General features: G+C 51.7%; 1 protein-coding gene across 5 annotated transcripts; it reads right to left on the bottom strand.

The window, feature by feature from the left end:
- Nucleotides 1–3,138: 3,138 nt before the first annotated feature.
- On the bottom strand, nt 3,139–15,570 carry LOC133163727 (tenascin-like). Of its 5 annotated transcripts, none has more exons than XM_061293923.1 (26): nt 15,328–15,570; nt 12,624–14,237; nt 12,034–12,297; nt 11,792–11,907; nt 11,445–11,598; nt 10,895–11,164; nt 10,637–10,822; nt 10,482–10,571; nt 10,159–10,422; nt 9,551–9,946; nt 8,675–8,947; nt 8,138–8,410; nt 7,795–8,067; nt 7,364–7,675; nt 6,227–6,499; nt 5,589–5,711; nt 5,383–5,526; nt 5,191–5,310; nt 4,987–5,124; nt 4,793–4,923; nt 4,596–4,728; nt 4,370–4,521; nt 4,185–4,281; nt 3,947–4,108; nt 3,713–3,876; nt 3,139–3,616 (listed from the first exon to the last, which is right to left on the bottom strand). In XM_061293923.1, the coding sequence occupies exons 2-26, from the start codon at nt 14,209–14,211 to the stop codon at nt 3,506–3,508; spliced, it is 6,207 nt and encodes a 2,068-aa protein (XP_061149907.1). In that variant the 5' UTR covers nt 14,212–14,237; nt 15,328–15,570; the 3' UTR covers nt 3,139–3,505. The 5 variants fall into 5 exon arrangements, with proteins under 5 accessions (XP_061149907.1, XP_061149906.1, XP_061149908.1 ...); XM_061293922.1 differs by having other exon boundaries at nt 9,551–9,949; XM_061293924.1 differs by lacking the exons at nt 7,364–7,675; nt 7,795–8,067; nt 8,138–8,410; nt 8,675–8,947 and having other exon boundaries at nt 9,551–9,949; nt 15,328–15,564.
- Nucleotides 15,571–16,711: the final 1,141 nt, after the last annotated feature.

Raw genomic sequence — 16,711 nt, forward strand, 5'->3', positions numbered from 1 at the left:
AGGTACACTTGAAAATGGCAGTGTACCTAATGGAGTGTCCAAGTGACGTCACGGATCAACCAGCCAATCAGAAAGTGGGGGTGAGGGCGGGTGTGGCACTTTTCGCTTTCAGTTAAGTTTTGACCATGATATGTACCTAATAAAGTGGCCTGTTATTAGGTACACTTGAAAATGGCAGTGTACCTAATGGAGTGTCCTAGTGACGTCACGGATCAACCAGCCAATCAGAAAGTGGGGGTGAGGGCGGGTGTGGCACTTTTCGCTTTCAGTTAAGTTTTGACCATGATATGTACCTAATAAAGTGGCCTGTTATTAGGTACACTTGAAAATGGCAGTGTACCTAATGGAGTGTCCAAGTGACGTCACGGATCAACCAGCCAATCAGAAAGTGGGGGTGAGGGCGGGTGTGGCACTTTTCGCTTTCAGTTAAGTTTTGACCATGATATGTACCTAATAAAGTGGCCTGTTATTAGGTACACTTGAAAATGGCAGTGTACCTCATGGAGTGTCCTAGTGACGTCACGGATCAACCAGCCAATCAGAAAGTGGGGGTGAGGGCGGGTGTGGCACTTTTCGCTTTCAGTTAAGCTTTGACCATGATATGTACCTAATAAAGTGGCCTGTTATTAGGTACACTTGAAAATGGCGGTGTACCTAATGGAGTGTCCAAGTGACGTCACGGATCAACCAGCCAATCAGAAAGTGGGGGTGAGGGCGGGTGTGGCACTTTTCGCTTTCAGTTAAGCTTTGACCATGATATTTCCCTAATAAAGTGGCCTGTTATTAGGTACACTTGAAAATGGCGGTGTACCTAATGGAGTGTCCAAGTGACGTCACGGATCAACCAGCCAATCAGAAAGTGGGGGTGAGGGCGGGTGTGGCACTTTTCGCTTTCAGTTAAGCTTGACCATGATATTTCCCTAATAAAGTGGCCTGTTATTAGGTACCCTTGAAAATGGCGGTGTACCTAATGGAGTGTCTGTGTGATTCCCTCGTTAAGCGCAGCTGCGTGAAAAGTTTTAGCCCCTGCAGAACGTGAAAGGGGCTAAAACTTTTCACGCAGGTGCGCTTAACGAGGGTCACTTGGAAAACATGTTGGAACGCGGCCCCGAGGACTAGAGCTTGACACCGTGACCTTTGACCATGATATTTCCCTAATAAAGTGGCCTGTTATTAGGTACACTTGAAAATGGCGGTGTACCTAATGGAGTGTCCGTGTGATTCCCTCGTTAAGCGCAGCTGCGTGAAAAGTTTTAGCCCCTGCAGAACGTGAAAGGGGCTAAAACTTTTCACGCAGGTGCGCTTAACGAGGGTCACTTGGAAAACATGTTGGAACGCGGCCCCGAGGACTAGAGCTTAACACCGTGACCTTTGACCATGATATTTCCCTAATAAAGTGGCCTGTTATTAGGTACACTTGAAAATGGCGGTCTACCTAATGGAGTGTCTGTGTGATTCCCTCGTTAAGCGCAGCTGCGTGAAAAGTTTTAGCTCCTGCAGAACGTGAAAGTGGCTAAAACTTTTCACGCAGGTGTTTTTAACGAGGGTCACTTGGAGAACATGTTGGAACGCGGCCCCCAGGACTAGAGCTTGACACCTTTGACCAAGTTATTTCCCTAATAAAGTGGCCTGTTATTAGGGTTAGGATTGAGGTTAGAGTTTGAAACTTTGAAACGCTAACCCTAGTTTTAAACCCTAACTCGCCTGCCACTTACACTATTGGATTTCACTGCGCCCCCTAGGCAGTGGGCGTGATCCATTGGTTTGCTCCGCCAACTTGGGGGTGGAGCCACCTTATGTATTTACACATAAATACTTGCATATGTTTGCATATGCGTATGCATATAAAGTGAGGTTCCAATTGTAAAATAGGTGGGCATAAAAAACATGCGCACGCCTGGGATCGAACCAGTTTCCTGCGGGGCGAGAGCCCGCGTCACGAACCAGTCGGATATTTCGGCCTAGCAACTCACATTCGTCTGCACGTTTTTGTACTAATGATGTGCATTCCAGTGATCACGTGAACTGAATCTTTAGAATCGGTTGACTCAAAAGGTTTGTTCAAAAGAATCGTTCACCAAATCGTTCGCTTCACTTTATTTATTCATTCATTTATTTTTACCTTGTGTTGTATACCTGTCCATAAGGTGTACCTAATCACAGGCCACTTCATTAGGGAAAGAACTTATGTGAAAGTGAAAAGTGCTACACACGCCCTCACTCCCACTTTCTGATTGGCTGGTTGATCTGTGACGTCACTCAGGCGCTCCATTAGGTACACCGCCATTTTCAAGTGTACCTAATTTTCAGGCCACTAATAATGGTCAAAGCTTAACTGACAGTGAAAAGTGCCACAACCACAAATATAAAAACAAGGAATAATACACCATACAAGTTTTAACATAAATGTTTATTTAATAATAACAAAAGTAAATTTCAAACCAGCAATCTGTTAAATTGCAGTAGATATATTGGATAACAATATTTAGGCGTATATATGCATACACGTTATTAAAAAATTCTATAAGTGTTCTAAAATCAAGATTAACCCAAAGAGAAGCATAATCTCCCCGTTGTTGCATAACGACGCATGCCTTCAAGCAATAAAGTTTGCCGTTACCTTGGAGAAAACGTGCCTCAAAGAATTTGTGTTTCAGTGAGTGGTTCTTTCTTTGCTTGGCAAATTGTAAATCGACATTCTGGCTTACAAAGTTCACGTCAGGAGGGAGACACAACACGTTCACTGACTGACGCACAGGAAGGAAGGCAGTTCACCCATTGACTCGTTCGCGAACGGGAAAGTCCTGATTCGTTCCCTCGCTGATCCGTTCTCGCGATGAACTGGAAATGCAACTCACTCACTCACTCACTCACTCACTCACTCACTCACTCACTCACTCACTCACTCACTCACTCACTCACTCACTCACTCACTCACTCACTCACTCACTCACTCACTCACAATGAGAAAAGAGAAAGTACATTAAGTGTTCATAAATTGTCAACAAAAGGTATATACAAAGAGTCCAGTGGACGCTAACCCTAAACCCAAACCTTATCCTTAATCCAAAAGTTCAGCTCACACTGCACCAAAGTTTCCACGAAAATCTCAAAAACAAATTGAAGGTAACAATCAAATGTCTGTTCAGTCATTTATTTATTTATTTGTGTGTAACATAACCAGAATACTTTATCAGCGATGTAGTTAAAGTAAGGGTAGAAACTGGTGAACACCGCCACCTAGTGGCTATCAATGGAAATGACATGCACTTTTCTCTGACATTCTACAGTGCCTCCTACACAGTAAATAAAGCTCAATTTAACGATCACTAATGCAGAGTTCAGGTTCAAATTTAACATTACAGGCCAATGATGATCATGTGGATAATGTACCAAATACACGATGAACAAATAAGCCCTTTGTCCCTGGAGGGATGGGCCCGAGCGTCGAACTGAATGTGTACGTGTGTGTTTTAGGCAAGGAGCTTAGTCCTCACGTGCGACTCTACGATCTTTTCCTCCTGCTCTCAGGATTCCCAAAGTTGGCCGGTCGGAGTTTCATCTCGGCAAACTCGATGGAGGTTTCGTGGCCCTTCCAGTGGAACCAGTTGACGCCCTGCGGAGCGCAACCATCACAACAAAATCACTAGTCAACTTAAGGAGCTTGTGTGCTCACCGCTCGTACGTCTCCGCGAGTTGACGTGTCCCGCACCTTACTGTGACTTTTGTCTCCATATTTCCCCATCAGGTTGACACGATGGCAGTTTTTGTACCAGAAGGCTCCCTTGTAGGACAAAGCGCAGTTGGTGACGGCGACGTCATTATCGTTGTCGAAAGTGGAGAAAGGACGGCCCTGGTGGTACGTCATGGAGTCACCTGATGAGGGAAGACACTTGTAAGCTTCTTATATTGATGAAAAGAAGAAAAAAAAAAAAAGAAAGCTTACCTGCTGTCCCACTGTAGGCGCCGATGTAAAGCTTATAACGCGTTCTGGGCTCGGCAATGGAGAACTTGTCATATTGAGCGTAGGCTATGTCTCTGGCATGCCTCAGGTCCACGCGCAGCACGTACTGGCCAGCGGCGGTGATCTTGTGAAGGTTGCCCAGACCTGCAACGGTCGAGCTGATCCGGCAACACCATCGAGCAGTAACACCCTCAACGCGTCGGAGGGAGAAGAAACGTACCCAGCCAGAACTCGTCGTTCATGTTCCCAAAACCAGCGGTATAGTTCTTCCAGTTCCTGAAGAACTCGAGCCTTCCATTTTGCCGTCTCAAGAAGACCTGTGGAAGTGAGCGACATGGTTTGGTTCCTTGTCAGAGAAGAGAAATGAATGCAAAAAGTCAGCGGCAGTGCTGCTCAAATGCTCACCAGCCAGCCGCCGCCATCCGTCTCCATGTCGCAATAGACCTGGATGAGCTGGCTCTTGACGCCGGCCACGTAGATGGCATACACGCCAGACGTGTTTTCCCCGTTCTGGAAGAGCTCAGCGCAGTCTTTGGGGTAATCATGCTGATGGCCCACTGGAAAAACATATGAAACAGTTTTCCACCAGAATGCAGCACTGACAGAACTTTGGGATCGTGTTGGCGAAGACCTGTGCTAAAGACTGTGGTCCCGTGTTGGCTCCGCCCAGCTGTGGCGATGGCTTGCAGGTGTACCGTGTACTCTGTGGACCTGGCCAGCTGGGCCATGTTGTACGAAGAGGCGGTGGAACTCAGCATGACTTCCTACAAAATCATTTGCGACAAATGATTAGCGGTAAGTTGGCTACGTGTGGCACTTGCGGCATACCCGGGTGGTGCCATCTGCTGCGGAGAAGGTGAGCGAGTAACCGCTAATGGCGGTTTGCGGGGGTCTCCATGTCAGAGTGGCGCTGTCCGTTTGAATGTTGACGGCCACCAGATCTCGAGGGGGGTCCACCTCTGGGAACAAATCTGGGTTAGCAACGTTGCAACAAGATTGATTGGATTTCCATCCGAGCCTACTGGTGGTGAATTGCGTCAGCACAGACGCGCTCATCTGCGCCTCCCTGGTGGCGAACAGTTCCACTGAGTAGAGAGTGCCTGGAAGCAGCGAGCCTATCTGCAACTCGGTTCCAGAAACGCGCTCCACGATCGGGGCCACTGATGGGCACAGATCCACAAATCAACACGGAGACATTTTCAAGTCGAGCGGCACAACAGACAAACCTGACTCGGAATTGTACGTTATCACGTATCCGTCCACCGCAGCCACGGGGGGTTCCCAGAGCAACCGGGCCGAGCTGTCTGTGATGTCAAGCGCCGTCAGACTTTGAGGTCGGTCCAAAGCTGTCGGGGTAATCCATAGCAACGGTCTCATTGGAAGATCTTCTCAGGGGCCCGAGGGCCGCGTGGACTAACCAGTGGTTACGACGTCGCCGCTCGGCTCGCTCTCCTCCAGGCCCTTCACCGCGCTGATGGTCACCTGGTACATCCTGCCGGGACTCATGTTGGGCAGGAGAGCCTGCAGCACCCCGCCGTCCACAGTTACGCTCATCGGGTTACCTGCGGACAAGAAAGGATTAGGACTCGAGGCCTCATCCCCGTCCGAGACTCACGAGCCTCACCTCCTTCAAATGGCGTGTAGGTGATATGATAATTGTCGACGGCGGACTGAGGCGTGGACCAGTGGACCACGGCTGACGAGTCGGTCACGTCGGAGAAACGAAGGCCCTTTGGAGTAGTCAGGCCTGGTGGAGGGAAAAGGAGTTAAAAGGACTTGAGAAAAAGTCCAAGGACTCAAAGTGGTCCGGGCTCAGCAAGCCTCCGCCAAAGAAAACCGATTGGTAACTTGATCCAGAGGTTAGCAGAAAACCAGAGGATTCCGAAAGATTAGTAGACGAGCAGTGGATCTGGTTTGGAAGGGTTCCGGAGTTTAGTACAAACCATCCAGTTCTGAGATGTCCCGAAAAGTTCAAATAAGGCATTGGAACAAGTTTCGAGGTTAGTTATAACAATGAGGTTCCAGAGGCTGATGATAAAACCATTGGATCCAGTTCTAAGCAGAGGTTAGTAGAGAAAAAAACAGTTCCAGTTCTGAGGGCATCAAGGAGTTAGTTTGAATCATTTTTGAGAGGTTCCAGAGGTAACAGATCCAGTTCTGGGAGGTCTGAGAGTTTAGTATACAAAACGCAGATCCAGGTTCAAGGGGTTAGTGTGGATCAGCAGATCCAGTTTTGAGAGGTGTGTATTTCCGGTCGGGTACCTGTCTGAGCAACCCCAATGATCGGTTGGGAGCGGTGGTCCAAAGAAAGGCCATAAAGTTCAATTTCGTACTCTGTGCCTGCCATGAGTCCAGTGATTAGCCTGGTCCGCTCAGCACCGTGGACAATGTGCTCCTGAGGACGGGCCAATCTTTTGCTGTCCCGTAGTTTGATGACAAATCTGTCAAAGAGGTCTTCGTCCGCCGCCCACGACACGCGGAAACTGTCGGCCGTGATGTCGGAGACAAAGAGGTGCTCCACCTCGGGTTCTGCCTCTGGGCCGGAAAGGAAAGTTGGTTGGTTGGTTGGTTCATCCACTGGGGATCTTCAGACAGACACATTAGAAGGTTCCTCGGAGGTCACCGGAGGGATGCAAGTGCAAGTTAGTCCGAGCGGAAGTAAGGAAAAATGGAAGGGACAAAAAAGCTTGTCCGAGAGTTTCAATGGAGTCATTTTTAGACGGGAGGAACCCAGTTTGGTGCCATGCGTCCTCCCTCTCGCCAGACACGCTTGCAGCGCATTCAAAGAGAATGAAAGAGATTGAGGCAAACGTCATGCTCAATGTTTTCCTTCCTCTGACAGTTTGGCTCCTTTTATTCGATTTCAGAGGTTCGATATTTTTTGCTACATCCAATTGTAGCTCAGGTTCAATGATAGCCCCGGGTTAGTAGAATGGAACAAGCTCCAGCTCCCATCGTACGCTGATGCCGAGAATAGAAGCACAAGTGTCCCTTTCAAACCATCGGAAGGAAAACACGCTGTCAAATACGCAGGCAAACCAACGAGCTGGCTCGCATTTGATTTGGGGGGGGGAAAGGAAAAAAAAAAAAAGGGGACAGGAGCGCCACAATGCCTGCTCCTGCCAAGACCGCGTCATAGACGCTTGAAAGCAAATGACAAGCGGAAACCAGTCTTCGTCATCAATCAGGTCGGGCGGCAATATGAAGAAAACTCAGCAGCAAAACATGGCAACATGGCAGAGCCCAGTGACCGGCGTCTTCCATGACTTCAAAACAAATAAATCAACGGAGGCGTTGCCGTGTGGCGAGCTTGAAACAAAGAAACAAAAACCGAGCAAGCAACGACTCAGAGGTCACAGAACTTGAAGTCAAGGGAGTTGCTTTCCCTGCGGTTGGTACCTGTGAGGGCAAGCGCGGTGAGGGGCCGAGAGAGGAGCCCCGCCTTTGACACGCCCGTCAGCCTGACCTCATAGCCTATCCCGGTGATGAGCCCCCCGACGTCCAGGTGGCTCTGGTTTCCCGGAACCTTGAACTCCTGAGGCTCCAGAAGCCATCCCGAGTCAGTCACCACTAGGTTAAAGTGGCTGAAAGCCCCGGAGGAGGACCACGCCGAGTCTTCCCGCGGCTGCCGCTGCTTCACGCTCCACGACGCACGGAAGCCGAAGGGGGTGACGTTGGAAATGGTCAGGTTTTCCACTTTGGGTAAAGGTGCTGGAGGGAGGTGCGAGGAGGTTGTTTTTGTCACTTAAGTCGTCTTGGGAAAGGCCTGTTCTGGTTCTCTCTGATTTTGTGGATTTTGGTTTCATGCAAGGTGTGAAGCCGGAGGGTACCTGTGACGGCGTGGACAAGCGTGGAGGGAGTGCGGCGGCCGTGGGAAAAGCCGTAAACTTCCACGTTATAGCTCGTGGCGTCCATCAGGTCAGAGACGGTAAGGTTTGTGGCGTGGCCGGGCAAACTGAACTCTCGCGCCTCAGACTGTTGCTCGGCGTCACCGACACGGACAACAAAGCCGTCAAAGTGGCCGGACGCGATGGTCCAGCTCACGCTGAGGTTATGCGGACCGCTAGACAGCGCGCTCACCGGCCCCAACACGGGGGCGTCCTCTGAACACAAAGAAGAAGATGGCGGTTGAGGGGCGGCTCGGTGGTGGTGGCGGGGGTGGGAGGGGCCTACCTGTCGTGGCCTCGGCGAATAGGGGCGGCGTGTTGCTGCCGCCGGTGCTGGCGTACAGCTTTATATTGTAATGTGTACGGGCTTTAAGGCCGGCCATGAGCGTGGAGCGCGCGTGGCCCGGCAGAACCTGACCCATGGCCTGCGAGGGTAAAGCAGACTCTCTGACTTCTACGACAAAGTTATCAAACGTCTTGGCAGCCGCCCGCCACGTCAGAGACACTCGGTCTGAGGTAACGTTAGCGACAACTAGCTGGGACAAATCTGGCTCTTCCGCTACGAGAGGGGAGAAAGAGATATACAGGAGATGCTTGTTAAACTAAAATTTTTTATTTTTTTTTATTTACATCACTGTGATGTCGTCCCTGCAAGGCCGTCAAAGGACTTTCTCACGCGACCCAGAAACTGCTGATGTCAGCAATACGATGCAAGCCCAGAAGTCAGGAAGACGATTGATTTGAAGCGTACGAGATCCTTCGCAGGGACGACAGCACTATTTCTGTCTTCGAAAATCTCACTGGCGATTATTTTAAAAGATACCTGTGGTCGCAACGACACTGACAGCGCTCGTTCGGGCTCCTTTGTACGTCCCGTAGAGGAAGGTTACATAGTCCGAGGCGGGCCGCAGCCCCGACACCTGATGTGCCGTTGCGAAGCGGGACAGGTTGTACTCCCTCGGCTTCATCAGCCAATCGGAGTCAATAATCTCCAGGACAAAGCCGTCCAAGGGGCCCTCGGTGTGGTTCCAGACCACCGAGAAGCTCTCGGACGTCACGTTGGACACGTTAATTTCACCGAGCGACGGCTGAGACGCTGAAGGGAGAAAGCGTCGTTAGATCAACATTTGATCCAGCTTTGGTTAGTTTTGGATTTCTGTTCTTTGTCACGTTGCAATGGTCTCCGTTTCCAAGGGGGTGCGGCTTAGCAAAAGTCGACTGAACCAATCATGCTCTCGAGTTGTTCAAACGATTGCGACAAGATGCTTTTGAGAAACGAGATCGATTTGCTTTGGCAGTCCTCGCGGCGTGTCGATGCAGGGGGCGGGGCTGAGCGTCATGCACTTTGATCGAAGAATGGGACGCTCTGGGCTTTCTCTCTGCGGTTGTGGTTAGGCAGACGCGTGATCCAATGAGGTTAGGGCCATGTATGCGCGGCATGCGGCACAACAAAAGACAAAGTTGGAAGGAAAATCGGTCAAAGCTGTTTGAGCAGCTCAGCAAATAGTTAGCGAGACTTCGCTTTGAGCTGACATTTCTCAAAGGCAAGCATATCTTCCTTTCTCTTGAGGGGCATGCTCGCGATGATCGCCATGCACTGACGCTCATTCCAAGCTTCGTGAATGTTGATGACATCATTGAGCAATTTGTTAGGGGAATAAAAAGCGAGCGTGGCAAGGCACGGGAATGGACCTGGTACCTGTGGTGGCTTGGCCGTACACGGGCTCCAGAAAGGTGTCCCGGTAGAGGGGGTACAGGACCACCATGTAGGTGGTGTTGGCGTTCAGGCCCCACAGCCCCAGGCTGAGCGCGCCGCCCGACACGCTCAGGTTCTGGCTCTGCGCCATATCGTCCAAGTTTGTTACCTCCACCACAAAGCTGTCGAAGTCGCCGCCCGAGGGGCTCCAGGAGGCCGTGAAGCCGTCCCAGGTTATGTCGGAGAAGGTGAGGTTGGCCACGGAGGGCCTCGCTGAGGGCCCCGCTGAGGGGCCCGCTGAAGGGATCGCTGAAGGGATCGCTGAGGGCCTCGCTGAGGGCCCCGCTGAGGGCCCCGCTGAGGGCCCCGCTGAGGGCCCCGCTGAGGGCCTGGCTGCCTCTGCTGGCCAACAAAACCACAATCACTGCAATTTTTGCACGCTTGAGTTGACTTCTTGGGAGCCTCGACCAGGGATGAACAATCCATTCAGTGACCTCCATTCAAGTTTTACGAATTCAAATCATGGCTAGAAATGTTTCTCCCCCCAAGTTCAAAGGGCTCCAAGAGTACCTGTGAGGAAATCAATGGGTTACGGTGCCCCCCCCCGGTACCTGTGGATGCCACCAGAGTGACCGGCGAGCTCATCCTGTGGCCTCGTTCGGCCGTCAAGGTGACGGTGTAACTCGTTGCTGGCGTTAGGTCGGGCAAGACGAAGGTCGTCTCCGAGGCGGGGATCTCCGCCTCCTCCACTTGTCCGTCTCTGGAGACGTACACCAGCCGGTATCGGGACACCTTGGCGTGCGGCTTCTCCCATCTGATGCGGATGGACGTCTCCGTAGACTCGGCTTGCTCCAGACCTTGGGGAGGGTCCAGATCTGAAAGGAAACCATCGGTCATGAATCTGATTTTTCGTCAGGATCATGATGTCACTCACCCGTCGCTGCGTTTATGGTGGTTGGGAGGCTCTCCCGCTCATTCTTCACGCTGGTCACGCCAATCCCGTACTCGGTCCCTGGCTTTAGCCCTAGGCAGCCACCAGAGGTGAACAAAAAATAAATAAAAAAGTGTTGGCCTCCCCTCTACACTTACCCGTGATTGTGGCCGTGGTGCTTTGTCCCGGTCCTCGCGGGAACACTTCCTCGCCGTGGGCAGCGCCAGACAGCGGGCTGTATTTCACACGATAGTTGTCCACGTCGGCCAGATTGTTGCGCCACGTCAGGGTGATGCTGTTTTCTGTCTGCAGCACGGCCAGCAACTCCCGGGGGGCGTCCAGAGCTTCACGCCATACCGCACCCTCACGTTAGTCATCCGAGTAGCACGGAAGCGAAACTTCGGGATGGAGCCCACCTGTGGTAAAGGTGACGGTGGCCGGCTCACTGCTGACATTTTTTCTGCGGGCCACCAGTGACACCGTGTACTCCGTGTCGGGCTTCAGGCCTTCCAGGCTGTGCTGCTTGTCCGGCGGGAAGATCTCCACCTCGGCGCCCTCGGAGGAGGCTCGGCTGGGCTTGTAAAGCAGCGTCACCCGGTCCGTCGGCGCCGCGGGCTCAGACCAGCCGATCAGCGCCGAGGAGTCGCTCACGTCCAACACTTGGAGCCGCTGCGGGGCGTCAATGTCTGCAGACGGGAAGAGTCGCGTCATCAGAGACCGTCGGGCGAGGTCAACACTTTGAAGGGGGGTTGAGACTGAGTCAAGACTTTAAAGAGCCAAGGCAAACACTTTGTTCAAAGTTGACAAAATGGAATCCAAAAGACACAGTTCCAGACAAAGGTCTGACGACAGACTTGAGCTCAGGCGTGAGCTTGAAGTTATTTCGGAATGCTCCGGGGAATATTCAGGAAGTTCAAATGTCACGGAGCTAATTCCCCAAATTAAAAAAGTAGAAAAATAACTCACTGGTTGTGACTCGTTGGATCGCCGGTGGACCCCTGGTGTTGTTTTTTATAACGCTGATGGACACCTCGTAGTCCTGACCCGGCCCCAGGCCAGACTGGAGGAAGCGGTTTTGAGATGAGGGAACTGTGCTCACCACCTTTCCATTTTCTTCTTTCTTAAAAAAGAAAGAACACCCAAAAACAAGCACAAATCAGACAAGTGAATGAGAAATCATTTTCCACATGTTCAAAGAAACCCTGGCGACTAAATCAAATGCATATTGCGCTGAGCAAAGATTTCCATGAAAAGGGCCCGCTTTAGCACCTCACACTCATAAAATCCCGGGAAAGCTTTCAAAGGAAACCCACCATGTTGCGGAAGTGGATCTCCCAGCCATCGAAGGGAAAGTTGAGCTGCTCCCACACCAGCTCGACGGAGGTCTCGTTCACAGACTTGAATCTCAAAGCTTTTGGTTTCGGAAGAGCTGCGAAGATTCAAACGGAAAAACATTTGGGAATTTTCCTAAATGAGCTGAACAGGCTAAATTTAGAATAAGTTGAATTGATGGGAACTGGTCTTTTTGTTTTTCCACATAATAGCTTTTGGGTACCTGTGGCCACGCTGGCGCTAACCGGCACACTCGTCTCGTTGCTCAGAATGGCGTAGACCTTGATGCTGTACTCCAAACCCGGCTCCAGCTCTTTGAGCGTGGCCGTGCTTTTGTCTCCGGGCACGGTCAAGTTCAAAAGGAGCCCGCCGGGTTGGGTGGGCACATACGTGACCAGGTATTGGGTCACCAGCATGTCGTTGATCCAGGATAAGTCCACCGTCTCCGTGGTGACTTCACCCACGGTGAGATTCTTAGGACGCGACACTGGGAGGAAGAGGGGAAGAAAAAAAAAAAGGGTTCTCATGGTCCAGTGCGCACAAGCTAATGCAAGCTCCAGAGAAACATCTGGAAGTAGTGAAAGAGATAAAAAAAAAAAAAAGTGCTCACAAGAATATATTTGGGGGGAGCAATTTTAAAAAGACTTCCAACCATATATTAGGCAAGACAATTTAAAGCAGTGGTTATGAAAGTGGCTTCAAGGAGCCGTAAAGTGATTTGCAATAAATTACGGAATGTGGAGAAAAGAAAAAAAAGTGCCTACCTACATATGGGAATGTGACAATAAAAGGAACACACGAAACCTTGGTTACCTTCAGAGCAGTCTTCTCCGATGTAGCCTTCGTCGCAGATGCACTGACCCTGGACACAGACTCCTCTGTTGTGGCAGCCGTTGAGGCAGCTCCTCTCTGCACAGCTTACCCCTTCGTACCCGCTTTCGCACTGGCACTTGCCCTTGACGCAGCGCCCCCTGCCGTTGCACTTCTCCGGACAGGTGAGCCGGGAGCAGTCGCGGCCCGAGTAGCCGTCTTGACAGACGCACGCGCCGTCGCGGCAGTGGCCTCGAGCCAGGCAGTCGTTGGGGCAAGCCTTACGACCGCAGTCGTCGCCGGCAAAGCCTTCGTCGCACACGCACTGTCCGTCCAGGCAGCGCCCGCGATTGCGGCAGTTGCGGGGGCAGCTCAGCAGGGCGCAGTCGTCGCCGGTGAAGCCGGCGTGGCACGCGCAGCGGCCCTCCACGCAGTCCCCGCGACCGTAGCAGTCGGCCGGGCAGGTTTTGACGCCGCAGTCCTCGCCGCCGAAGCCTTCGTCGCACACGCACTGCCCGTTAACGCAGCGCCCCCTCTGCAGGCAATCGTTGGGACAGGAAAGCTCGCCGCAGTTGTCTCCTCGGAAGCCGAGGTCGCAGGCGCAGCGCCCGTCGACGCACTGGCCTCGGCCGTTGCAGTCGTCGGGACACGCCAAGCGGGCGCAGTCGTCGCCTCGGTAGGCGGCGTCGCAGACGCACATTCCGTTGACGCAGGCGCCTCGATTGTTGCAGTCGTTGAGGCAAGCCAAGCGGGCGCAGTCGTCGCCGCCGTAACCCGCCGCGCATGCGCAACGGCCATCCACGCAGATGCCGTTACCGTGGCAGTCGGCGGGACAGCGGAGCTGTCCGCAGTCCTCGCCGGAAAATCCGGGCTCGCAGCGGCAGCTTCCGTTGACGCACAGCCCGTGACCCAGGCAATCGTTGAGGCAGAGCGGCTCGGAGCAGTCGGAACCGGTCCAGGGCTCGTCGCAGACACACTTGCCGTCCTCACAATGGCCGTGGTCTTCGCAGTTTTCAGGGCACTCCACGTCGGTGCAGTCGCTGCCCTTCCAGCCGGGCTCGCACGTGCATCGGCACGTCTCGGCGCTGTAGTTTCCGTGGCCACCGCACAGCGGACCGCTCCTCGCGTTCCTTGCTGCCTGGGCTTCGCAGCAGACACTGGCGCCGCCCCCGCACCGGCTCCTCAACGCCGACACTTCGCCCTCCAGCATCTCGATGCGGCTCAGCAGGTCTCGGACTCGCGGCAGGTCGGCGGCGCAGCCGCAGGCCCCGCGAGGTATGTTGATGCGGTGGGTGAAGACGATCTGGCTCTCCCCGTCGGCGGGAAGGTAGCGGCCGGAGGTGACGTCCGTTTCCGTAGGCGCTGCGCTCTCCGTGGCGTCCAGGTCGACAGAGCACAGGTGGCCAGCAGGGACGTTGATGTTGTAAACATGGTTAAAGACCACCGGCTGGCGGTCCGCACCAGATGAGGTGACGTTGTTCTCCTGAGGCAAGTGGCGGCGATGCCGAAGTATTTTTGTCACCAGGCCGGCGGACGAGAAGCTGAGCAAGGCGCTCACGAGGAGGCAGAACATGTGAACTCTTGGGACCATGATGCTTCACCTTCACGTAGATCGATCTGGAATGGAAAAGCAGGCTGAATTTGAAAAAAGAAAATGGGTGGTCAAGAACATTTTTCTAGCCAAATCCAGCCACAAAATAATCGTTTCTGAAAGAGCATCAAACCATCTTCAGGCGTCTCGGACTGCCGCACTGCCTGTCAGCGCTCCCCTTTGGTAATTTCTTCCAAACAGTCGTAGCCGAGGCGCAGGTATGCGGCCGGGGCCTCTCTGGATTTTATTGTCTTGGCCTTTCACCCCATCGCTGCCTTGAACCTCTCTGTGACTAACAAATTTAGTGGGATGAACCCACCCTATGACGGCGACAGTGCGGTCAAAGTCCAGTCAGGTGCTGGCTGGTGCTGAAAATTCGGACTGGCGAACGCTGAAATGGCAAATCCACGAGGCTAACGATGCATGAAAAGCAGACACGCGGCTGCTCGACTTCAGTAAGCTACAATCCAGAGATTGCCGTCGCTTCCCACACTCTGGCAGACGGACGAGAACTTTCCAGCCTGGAAAGGAGATGCCGGGAATGTTGGAGCCGGCAAACGGTGCGACTCGCCCCATCCGCCATCTGCATCCGATCTCCCGTTTTTAAAAAGTGACAAAGAGCTTGTGATTGCCAATCGGCCGAATTGCATCTGGAAGTCGTTCGAATGCCATTCAGTGAGGCAGCGCAAGAGCTCATTAACACATTTCTCCGTTTCCTGCTAAATGTAGTCAAATAGTAATAAATTCTGGACCATAACAAAACCGTTTAATTGGCTAAAAAGCACTCAGTAGAACATTGTATTCCGAAGCATAGACGCACGTTTACCTAAAGCAGATTTACCTTTATTTTGTTTTTTTAAAAAAATAAATCATTATAATTTGTTTGAAAGTTTCATAGAGACTTGAGAGAGATATCATAATCATGTTTGTATAAAGAATTGCTGCACTGCAAATTAAATGGTGTTCTTTAAAGCAAAAAAAAAAATGCATTGCTCTATGGAAAATCAAGTTGTAAAACGATATTTCACATATTTATTCATTCAATTTTGAAAAATTCAATTCATTTCAAAACACACATTTCCAGATGAGGTGTTCATGAAATGGTTGCTGTCCTACCGTGCAGCCTTTTTGTCCCTGGCGCTAAAGTCTCCCTCACACGTGGACGGACGACGATGACAGCATGATGGTCCCTCCGCGGCAAGGTGTCAGCTCCTCGCTGTTGCCGCTCGGCTGCTTTGCCACTGAGAGCGGGATGCAGAAATTCTAGAGAGAGGCGAGAGAGTGGGAGTGAGTGTCTTTCAAAAGTGAGGTCAGAGCGCCGCTGCCTCCACACTTCAAGCGTCCCCCCCCTCCCCTCCCCACTGAAGCTGGGACGTGTTCAGAACATCATCCTCGATGCACTTTGGATGCTTTGCCGGTTGTTCTTTGTCTCGTTACAGACTACGGTAAATAAATGATGAGTGGCTCCACACTCCGAGCTTTAATAGCGCCATTCGCTGGTCTCCTCGCTTAGCGACTACACCGCAGCGTTCCTGGGAAATCGTGAGAGAGCGAGCAGCGCTTGCGGTCGAGAGGGGGAAAACACAAGAATGGCGGGAGAGTGATGTCAGATTTCGCTTGTTCCGCATCCGACACATTAACTCCACACCCAGGATCTTCACTCGCCGTGTCCTGTCGACCCCAGATGAAGCGTGGTGGGCAAAGTATGGCTGGTGGGCCGTAGACTGCCTTTTGCTACTGTCAAAAATGTCTAAAACACACACTGCTCACTTGGTTGAAGATAATTTGATGAAATTTGTTCAGGGCAAAAGACTTACTGTACTAGGTTCCACAAGGGAGCCTCCAATTGAGACCCACCAGCTGCCGCCATGTTGTTCATCTTAATGCGATTAGCACCAACAATTAGCATCAATGTTTTTAATGCATCTGCTTTGCATTTGCACAGAAGACACCCCTCTGGGAAAATCCTCATTTGATCACCAGACTTTTAAATCGGTAGGAAAGAGCAGATTAAGTGGATTTGTCACTTTTCATTGCAGGAGGGCCAACAAACGCAAAGCAAACAACATGTCTGGATTTTATTAGCTTTCACAGCAAAAAAAAAAAGAAAAGAAAAAGCCGCATGCGAGTTGAGGCAACCTAAATTTGCTGTCACTGTACGTCACCGTTCATCAAGTCAAATGTTCTCCGCGGGCTCTGGTGACGCCAGCCCAAGCAGGCAAACGGGTCACACGCTACTTTAAAGCACCACGTAGCCTGAAGCAAGAAAAAAAAAAAAAAAAGGCCGACTTGAGAAGCACAAGTCAAATATGTAAAAAATATATGAAACAAAAACGCCCCCAAATATTTAATTACCAAAACAATAAGCAAGCGAGTGATTCAAAGTTGCAGTAGCCGTGGCAGCGTAACAAAGAGACCTTTTGGTCTCAGTCCCCCTTGGGCCATAAAGCACAAGAGAGATGAAGCCAGAGCGGCCCCAAACGCCGCCCCGACAGGTCAA

Source organism: Syngnathus typhle, linkage group LG12 (genome assembly GCF_033458585.1).
Source record: "Syngnathus typhle isolate RoL2023-S1 ecotype Sweden linkage group LG12, RoL_Styp_1.0, whole genome shotgun sequence".
NCBI lineage: Eukaryota > Metazoa > Chordata > Actinopteri > Syngnathiformes > Syngnathidae > Syngnathus > Syngnathus typhle.